Source organism: Seriola dumerili, unplaced genomic scaffold (assembly GCF_002260705.1).
Source record: "Seriola dumerili isolate Sdu_G_001 unplaced genomic scaffold, Sdu_1.0 BDQW01000017.1, whole genome shotgun sequence".
Classification (NCBI taxonomy): Eukaryota; Metazoa; Chordata; class Actinopteri; order Carangiformes; family Carangidae; genus Seriola; species Seriola dumerili.
The window spans coordinates 793440-802902 of record NW_019174272.1 but is presented as its reverse complement, the minus strand read 5'-3'; the positions used below and the strand labels follow the sequence as shown (position 1 = coordinate 802902).

General features: G+C 43.6%; 1 protein-coding gene across 1 annotated transcript; it reads right to left on the bottom strand.

Moving 5' to 3' along the window:
- Positions 1-708: 708 nt before the first annotated feature.
- Positions 709-5955, bottom strand: foxn4 (forkhead box N4). Its single transcript, XM_022758410.1, has 9 exons — positions 5876-5955; positions 3249-3415; positions 2574-2686; positions 2276-2386; positions 2057-2184; positions 1851-1947; positions 1553-1760; positions 1071-1463; positions 709-959 (listed from the first exon to the last, which is right to left on the bottom strand). The coding sequence occupies exons 1-9, from the start codon at positions 5953-5955 to the stop codon at positions 709-711; spliced, it is 1548 nt and encodes a 515-aa protein (XP_022614131.1).
- Between the last annotated feature and the right edge of the window lie 3508 nt (positions 5956-9463).

Sequence of the window (9463 nt, the reverse complement as noted above, 5' to 3'; positions counted from 1 at the left end):
TTTTTTTTATTATGGCCAAGTTAATGAACATAATATACATCTGACTTTCAGACATGTTAATCACAGTGTGTAGAAGAATAATGTGTAAAATCTTGAAGGGTTGGCACACGTTTGCATTTTGGAATGAAGTGGGTAAATACAGTCGAAAGAAAGCTTTTCTGTGGCGATAGCAATTTGAAACATTCAAGTATATACAGCAAAAGACTGATAGAGTCATCACCTTCTCCAGCTGCCTTTTTATAAATATAAATAAAACATCACAGCAATAATGTCTAGCACAATACAAAAGACAAGAGACGGGGAGCTACAGTATGGAAAGGCCTTAAAATGCAGAGTGAACAGTAGAAAAACTGGTGGATGCTAACATACACATACTTCTCCACATAGAGTCCTTGTACTCATACAGGCTTTGAGTCTTTGCTTGGCAAAGCTAGATATTTTAAGTCTTACATACTTTTTCTTACAGCCACATCTTAATTCATCAGCAGTTTTAGTTCTTAACGAGCAGTTTTGTTGTGGAATGCATGTGAAATGATTTTCAAACATCCTTCTCCAGGTAGTTCCCAGGTGACTGTAGGAAAGCAGTGTGATTTGTACTTTTAGTAGCACAAAAGAAACCAGACTTCAGACTCCTTCAGCCGGCGTCCAAAGATATCCACAGACAGTTGAATAAATCACATTGACTCTGTTAGAGACAGTTTAGCTGCTTTAAAGCAGGGCGATGGGCTTGCTGTTGGCTGGTGCGCCCATGTACTGGGAAGTCAGGGGATCCTGGGTGGTGTAGGAGGTGTAGAGGCCCGTCACCTGCACATCTGACAGTGGCAGGTTCGCTCCAGTGGAGGCAGGAGGGAGGCTAGCTGTTCCCAAGTCACAGTCTGATAGTCGGAGGGGCGAGTTACTGAAGGTGCCCAAAGCATCCAAGTTAAAGCTGTCGTCCTTCATTTCCTCCCACAGATTACCTGAGCAGATAGATAGAGAGGTCAATGTGCTGCTGCAACAACACTTGAACAACACTTATCCAGCAAACAAAAAACACGCCTGACACTTGTCAAAAAAAAAAAAGTATTTACCTTGAAGGGCAAAGTCCATGATGCTTGGGTCCAGTGCATCCACCTCTGTGTGCGTATCGCCATGCACACTGTAGAAATCGTCAGGGGGCTTGCTGGGCTGCTGGGTGAGTGGACTGTGGGAAAGGTCGGGGACTGTGTGGAGGGGAGGTGTCTGGGCCGGGGCAGGGGACATGGGGGCCAGTCGGGCTTGAGCCTGGAGCTGGGCCTGAAACTGGTGGTGCTGGTGCATGGGTAAACATGGCAGGGACAGCGTGACTATAGGCTGCGGCTGCATCTGGGTAGGGACGGGCAGCGGGAGGCCGGTTTGACAGCTGGGCAGCCGGGTCATGCCGGGCTCTATAGCCTTACGTCTGCAGTTCTCTGGACGGTCTGTGATCAGTTTGTCCAACTCATCTGCAGGGAACAAGACAGATAATCAGACTTACTAGACATTGGCTAAGCATTAGACCTTTAACTTTTAAGTAAGCAAATACATGTCTGACCAGGGTTAGCCATGCTGCGGCGGATGGCTGGCAGGTCCTTGCGTTTCCACTTCTGCATCTCTTCCTCCATCTTGTCGATTTTGGCAGGGTTCAGTGCCCACAGACAGCCCTTACGGGACGAGCTGCTCGTCTTGTTCTCCACTTTCTCAAAGCATTTGTTTAAGGACAGGTTGTGTCTGACGGAGTTCTTCCATCCATCAGGTGCAGTCTGCAGGGAGAGAAGCAGTGTATTATCAGTCACGTTCTTTATCTATCTTCTCTTTTAGTCCTTGCTGGTAATATTAATAGAATATCATACCTTAAAATAAGGGAAGTGTTCCTTCATAAAGCTATAAATCTCACTAACTGGGAGGCTGCCAGTTTTGCTGTTTTTCAGAGCCATGGCAATCAAACAGCTGAGGAAAAAAAAAGATTAAATCTTTATTCGAATGCAGCTCAAAGCAGATGAGGTGCAATACATTTGATGGATATTTTTATTTAATAGCCAAATATTTGTGTCCTGACCTGTAGGAGTAGATTGGCTTGGGGAAAGACTTGGGCTGCAGCTCCTGGTCTTGTGGAGCCAGGCGAGGTTGTGTGAATAGACTTTGGTCGTTGAAAGAGACATTGCTATAAAGCCCACCTGTTGAACACTAAGAGAGAGAGGAGAGAATAATTAGGACCTTGTCCATCACATTTTCCTGTTGATAAAATCAGGCTCGTCGTTAGCTTAAAGTATGTTACCTGTTGTCCGGTTTGGGTTAGAGAGTACACCTGCTGGGGTGTGGGCTGGTAGACTGAGGTAGGGCACTGATATCCTGGAGAGGGCAGCCCATTCATGGAGAATGGAGACATCTGTGAAACATGCAGGGGCATTTTACATTAAACCATATAAACATATATAAACATAAAAGAAGAAAAAAGTATCTATCTATCTATCTATCTATCTATCTATCTATCTATCTATCTATCTATCTATCTATCTATCTATCTATCTATCTATCTATCTATCTAAGCGTCATACAACATAAAAGAAACTTACACTTCCGCTGTGGGTGTTGATGATGCTGATTCCCAGAGGGCTGTGCTGCATGTTGGTCTGGAGCTGGAGCATGGAGCCCTGTCCCGCTGTCATCGTCATGTTGCTCAGCTGAGCTGTAAGGATGAACATCCACACTCATCTTAGTTTAAAGTAAAAAAAACACAAACAAACCTATTTAAACTATTTATACGTGGAGTGCTTTCTATTCATCCAGATATTTGTGATGTTATCTTTCATGTCTGGAGATATTTGCTGTAGCTTATGACAGTACGTTGATGCTCAGTGGAAACTTGTAATAAGTTCAGCAACAGAACCTCTCTTGAAAAACAGGATGTTATGACTACACATGACATTTATAGACTTCTACAGACTTCTTCTGCACAGTGACAGAGATGAATGTGGTTATCAATTAAATAGTTCAATATAATGTATCTGGATTAGTGTTTTAAATGACCTTTTCATTATGTTTGGAAACCTAAGCTACGATAGAAAAAATCTCAATGGTTAGAAGAGCACATCGTCCATTTCACTGTTATCTCTGAGGATAATCCTATAAAACTGTGTTCATATCTGCAAGGGCCAGAAATCCAGAAGAATCCAGCAGTCCTGATTTATCCAATCAGAGAGATGATGCGGTTTTTGAATGTTGCACTGTCCCCCTCCCTGTCACCTCACCTGCCTGTTGCTCCAACAAGCTGCCCTGGGAGGGCCCGTTACTGTGGCCTCGGCTATCAGCCATCTGCTGTAGTCGGGGCACATCCACAGAGGTGAGCCATGACAGAGACTGCAGGTCCCCAGGGAGGTCCTCCTCCCTCAGCTGGGAGGGGTCCGTGGTCAGAAGCCTTCAAGAGAGGAGGGGGTAGGGGGAGATTTTTTTTTTTTTTTTTTTTGAGCGGGGGAGGGAGGGGGGCATTGAGGGGTTAACACGGCTGTCAGCACAGACACACATAAACCACAAGTGGAATTTAAATGTAAACACTTAGAACATTTTGTCCTTCAAAGTCAAACCCACTGTAAAGTGTGTGAATGTGGGGAAGCAGAGATGAAAGCTGCTCGGTGAAGCCGAGTATTAGCTGTGCCATCCAGGATTTCCCATAAGAAGATTAACTACAAGTGCTATTTAGCAGTGACAGTTTTAATCAACAATGAGGGAGTTAAACAAGCTTTCCATTCAGAGTAAATCATCTGTTGAGATTATTGTTTTTTTTCCTTAGTGCCACACTGATCTTTGTTTGTCTTAATTTTTGCTTCTTTGTAAATTGTGAATACAAATATGAAAAAATAAAATAGACAAAAAATAGCAAATTAAATTTACACAAATGATTTTTCATTAAAGATTTTTTTTCAACCCATAATTTTATAAATGTTGTGCTATAAACTGGATTAGATGCAGGTTTTCTGTTTAACCAGTGCACTGCCAGTACCAATCAGCTTTCAGTCATTTCGTCTGTTATGTGGAGAGCCTCCAAGAGAAAGAAAGAAAAGGGAGGAATCCTCTTGAATCCTCTCCAGTCTCCTCGGCACACACACACTTACTGGGCAAGGGTTTAGTAATTGGGGTCGCTATGACAACACATACTATTCAGTTACTTTGTGGGTCTGTTGACAGTGTAGGAGTACACCCCCCCCCCCCCCCCCCCCCCAGACACACACACACACACACACACACACACACACACACACTACAAATCTCCTAATAAAAAATCAACCCTGTGTCAGGTGACCACGGTCTGGCCGTAACCATTGGCTGAATCATAAGTAAACAACGCATGAGATCGTTTGAAACATGGGACAGCAGCACATGTTGCCTGCAACAGTTGGCCTTGTCCATTGAAAAATGATCACCTATTGTGTCCCAAACGACAAATCTGCCCAGTGGCACGTGGCTCTATTGTCTTCCCCAGACCCTTCCTTGATTGTCTCTGTCGTTTCTTTTCTTTACCCAGCCCTTGCATTAATCTGTTGGAATGACAGCCCTCACATAAGAGGGACAAATAGGATGCCATCTGCTTCCCTATCCCTTTCCAGGCTCTATCCTCACTGCCGCCCCCAACTCCCCCTCCATCACCCTCTGGCCCCCCCTTCCCTCATCCTCCCTAAACGGGGAAATCAACGGAGCCTCGGGCCAGAGGGGGTGCAAATGTAGTTTGAGGTCAGGGCTCTGTGTCTGCCATCCGAACGGGTGACATCATTGCAGCCAGGAATCAGCAGCATACATCCTCAAACACCTTGCATGCGCCAGTAAATGATTTTGAGTGATCATCCTTTAGAAGCGGGTGGCAATGTGAATTTAACACCCTCTAAAGTATCACAATATCACAGCTGGAGCTTTTGAAGTTAGTGTGCCTTTGTGAGACTAGCCCTCATTCTTCCTTTCTGTCTCTGAGTTTTCTTTTACTTGTGACAAAATGAAGAAATACTGTCCAAGCATAACAATCAAAGAATCTTTAACTGATGGATTGTTGACTGAAACAGAGGTGCTTTTTTTAATGTATGAAAAGTAGATGTGCATACACTCCCAAGTGAATCAAATCATAGTACAATATTTGCTGTAGCCTGTCTTTTACACTTTTGCTTCACAAATCTACTCAAGGTTGCAGTTCATTCATGATAAATGTGTAATACATGCTGATAGAAACTATAGAATAGGTGACATGCTGGGGGTATTTCCACCACCCCTCCTCTCTCTGCACCAGCAGCATAGAAATTGCTCACTGATGCAAAACATGTTCAACCGGTGTCTCCATGTATCATCCGAGCCTTCCCAGAGGTTCAACAACACTAAATATTGCACCTCCTCCTTCCCTCCCTCCCTGCCTCCCTCCTTCCCTACCTCCCTCCTTTTCTAATTGGGAGCCACTTGTGCACACTGGTGACCCAGAGCGCCCCATCTCCCCCTGAGCCGGCAGGCCAAGAGGCTCAGGCTCTCCGTGTGCCGACAGCGGGAGTGTAAACAGAGCTGATGGTTTCTGACAGATCCATTCAGACTGAAAATCATTTATTCTCCAGGATTTTTTTCTCCTCTCGCCTTTTTCATGCAACCCCCCACGCACAAAAAGAGCTGTCCATCTACCTTTAGATTAAACATAGTGGGGTTAGACAATTTGTTCCATGTCTATTTGCAAAACACCTCAAGGGATTTGATTCATATAAATATGCCTTTTATCTATTGAGGCGTCTCAGAGTTGATCATGAGTGTTTTTGACAATATGCAACAAAAACGATCTGCACTGTTTATCCCTAAAAGATTCTGTAACTATTGTCCTGATATAATGCAACAAGTTTTCAGTCAGAAGTCTCACCTGTAGTCCTGTGGAGACGGATGATGCCCAGCATTCTCAATTATTCCTGACATCCTGGATGTAATTCCACCTTCTATCATTTCCTGGGATATGTGGTGCCTCTGCACTGAAATGAATCAAATGAACACACTTTAGCTTATGTTCTCTGTGAGTATTCAAACAGAAGTAAACAAGCTATGTAGAAGTAGCCTGTTTGTTACAGTGTTAGTAAATATTCAAATAGTGTCCTCTTTAGTAAATGGTGGAACAGCATGGGCTATTTCTGAAAATATAAAATCACAGGCAAACTTTTTAAACTCAAATTTAAGATTCAGTAAGAATTTACTACAAGAATAAGCAAATTCAAAAATGAATTGATAGCAGCTTGTAAAATTTCAGTTTGGCATCAGTATGTCTTTGTTGTAGCTGGAGCCCATTTCACTGTTTGAATGGTTTCTGTTGCCCTTAACTCTCAATAATTGAGTTTTCGTAGCTTAAAAAAATGCATTGAGTGAATAAACTAATAAAGTTTGTAATAAATAAGCATTCAGTTCAAATGTTTACGTAACAGTTTGGTCACATTTACTCAGCCTATAGATATAAATGGTTTATCATTCAGCCTGCTTACAGTGAAACTACTCTTAAAGGCTTAAAATCATTCAAACGTCAAATGGCTAATAAAAATGAACAGTCCGACAAAGACTGAGATGTTGAAAGAAAGAAGTGGTAAAAACTCACCTGTTTTGGATGATACTGAAGAGTGTGAGAGCCGGTCGTGAGCCCCTGTACTGTATTTCACTGTGTTGCACTTGATTCTCCAAAAACCGTTTTTAAATTTCCCTCTCTGGAGCTGTCCAGCGCTCTGACATGCGCAGTGGAGACTTCAGCAGAGCTCAGCAGTGGCCCGGGGGGCAGGAGGACCCCATGAGTTTGACAGCTGCTCTTAATGCAGTGCCTGTTAACAGTCCCGACAACATCCACACTTCCCACGGCAAGCGCAGAAGTAGCGATGCTGAGATTTTATTTGGCTTTTTTCAGTTTCTGTGGACTTTCTGGTGCCAAACTGCGGATGTGGTGCGCTCCTCCACTGCGTCCAACAGCAGCCAGACACACGTTTGCTGCGTTAAAAGTCAGGCCATACTCCCTCCAGACATTGTAGTCCTCTTGGCGGATGATTATTGAAGGGATAAAGTTGATGTATTGAAAGGAAGTTCCCTGTCTGTCTTACACCGTCTTGTGCGCTTGTCCAACCAGTGGCACACAGGTGCGCCCTGTGCGTCTTAATAAAACACAAAAGAACACGAGTTCAGGCCTAATTCCTTTTCAGGATATTTAATTTAGAGCGACAAAAATGTTCTGTATTTTAAAATAGTTGAACCAGACAATGCGCAATAAAAGCAACAGAAAAAATAGAATTAAACAAAAAAAGGAAGAATAATAATTAGATATCCATTTTGCTCCACTATATCCTCCTGTCAGGTTATTCCTAGAAAGCTCCCTCGTTCGGGTCTAAGACGATGTGAGTCGCTGCTTGTGGTGGCATCTGTGTATGTGAGTGTGAACTTTTTTTTTTTGGGAAGTGCTTGTAGATAATTTGCTTCCCGCCGCTATGGCCGCGTCCTGCTCCTCTCAGCAGTGGGAAAAAGAGCCGGGGAGGCGCGTAGGGAGGGCAGGGCGCCGGGTGGGCTACAGCAGGAGGCGGCAAAGGCTCACACTCGTCTGGAGAGCAAGCCCACTTGCAAAGAAAAAAAAAAAGAAAAAGAAAAAGAAACAGAAAAAAAAAGTGTGGCATGAAGGAGTTGTGTCTTGGGTTGGTAACGCGATAAGAAATGACTGTGTCATCATTTGCTCATTCAAGCTTTAATAAAATGAAATCCCACTTCCAACTGCTGTTTTTCATAAGTAAGCATTTCACTGAGTTGTAGCTACAATAGCAAAGAATTTATTTTACTCAAGGCGGAAAAAGATCTGTACCCTCTCCGTGTGCCAGTATTGAGGAAATAAGTGACTCATGAATTTGTAAAAGCAGCTCACAGCATCGGGAGGCTATTTGTTTGTTTGTTTATTTTATTCACAGTTTCTGAGGAAAAGGAATGAATAGATTTAACTCTCGTATTCAAGGACCCACAGGGCTCCAGCTCCCAGCAAGGTAAAAGTTACATTTCAGCATTTCCTGATTAAAAATTGATTGTCTTCCAAATGATGTCTCACTTTAACCTGTTTTACCATTTGATAGGACATCGACAATGATAAAAAACCTAAAAGAAGAGCCCGAGACGCTGTGAGTGAACGTTTGCGCACCAGTAAAGATGGAACAGGCTGCAGGTATGGTCTTTTAAACACCAGGATTAAATGTGAAACCTGTTTGAGATTAAATCTGCGGCCGGAAATTAAAGGGGAATTCCTTAAAGTCTGTAGGGAGACTAGTGACAGCAGTATCAGGCCCATGGGACCCTACAGATGGTAAATCGGCCTGTCACAATGGGCTCAATCAATGATTACATGCATGAACGTAACGGACAAAAACAAGACCATCCTTAGAGAGCAGATGCTGGAGGTCCTAAAGCCCGCAGGGTTGTGATCTGGAAACAGGGGGGACACTGAGGGGCAGTGAGGTGATGGTGATGGTAAGTGCCACAGGTTCACAAAAGGTCCCTGAGCAGGACACTGACCCACTGGTTGTTCTGCAGGGGTGGACAAAATAACAGACACATAGATCTGAATTGATTAGTTGATCAGAGAGATTCATTAACTAAATTTACTGGTTTTGATGAGCTTTACAGAAGATTTCAAATCAATGTAATGGTCATTTATACATCATACAGTCTTTTCAATTTGAAAGTCCTAAAATGTCACTACCTGGCCATCAGGAAATATCTTGATAATATCACCATCATGCATCATGCTAACATCACCAACAAAATAAAAGAAACACCGTACTTTATTACTTAATTACTTTATATATGGCCAGGTAGAGGCATGTGTAGGAATATTAAGGTAATTGCTCTGAGAGTGCTGCATTCAGGAGAGACATGAGGACTCCCTGCAGCTCAGGAGCACAGAGTGACTGCTCTCCTCTCTCATGCCTGTTCAGGAGTAATTGTGAAACAATGGGATCACCGCCTGAGGATTGGCCTGTGTTTGTAGCCTGTGTTTTTGTCTTGCACTGAGTGTTTACTCAAAACACATCGGCCCCTCTGAGAACGAGGTCAGCTCACCCCTCTAATCTCCTCTGCAGGCAGAGACACAGTGTCCCCCCAGAACAGCATGTCACCCAGAGTGACCCTCTGGCCACACAGAGGAAGCTGCCGTCAGCCATGCTTAGCCAAGGAGCAGCATCAGTGTCCTGCCAAAGACTTTGTTTTCTCACCGAGGCTTCAACCCGAAGGGAGCAGAGTGTCCAGACTGTCAGGCTTCAGGTTGCCCCGTCAAAGGTCAGACAGTCAGAGACGACTTACAACAAGTTTCAGTGTAGTTACACCCTCACAGAGGGAAGTCTTGGCAGAGCAACGATTAAACTGAACAAATTTATAATGGCAACACCATTATCAGGTTGTGCATCTAATGTTACCTGTGTGTCACCACTTTACATCTTTATTGTAAAAGTGG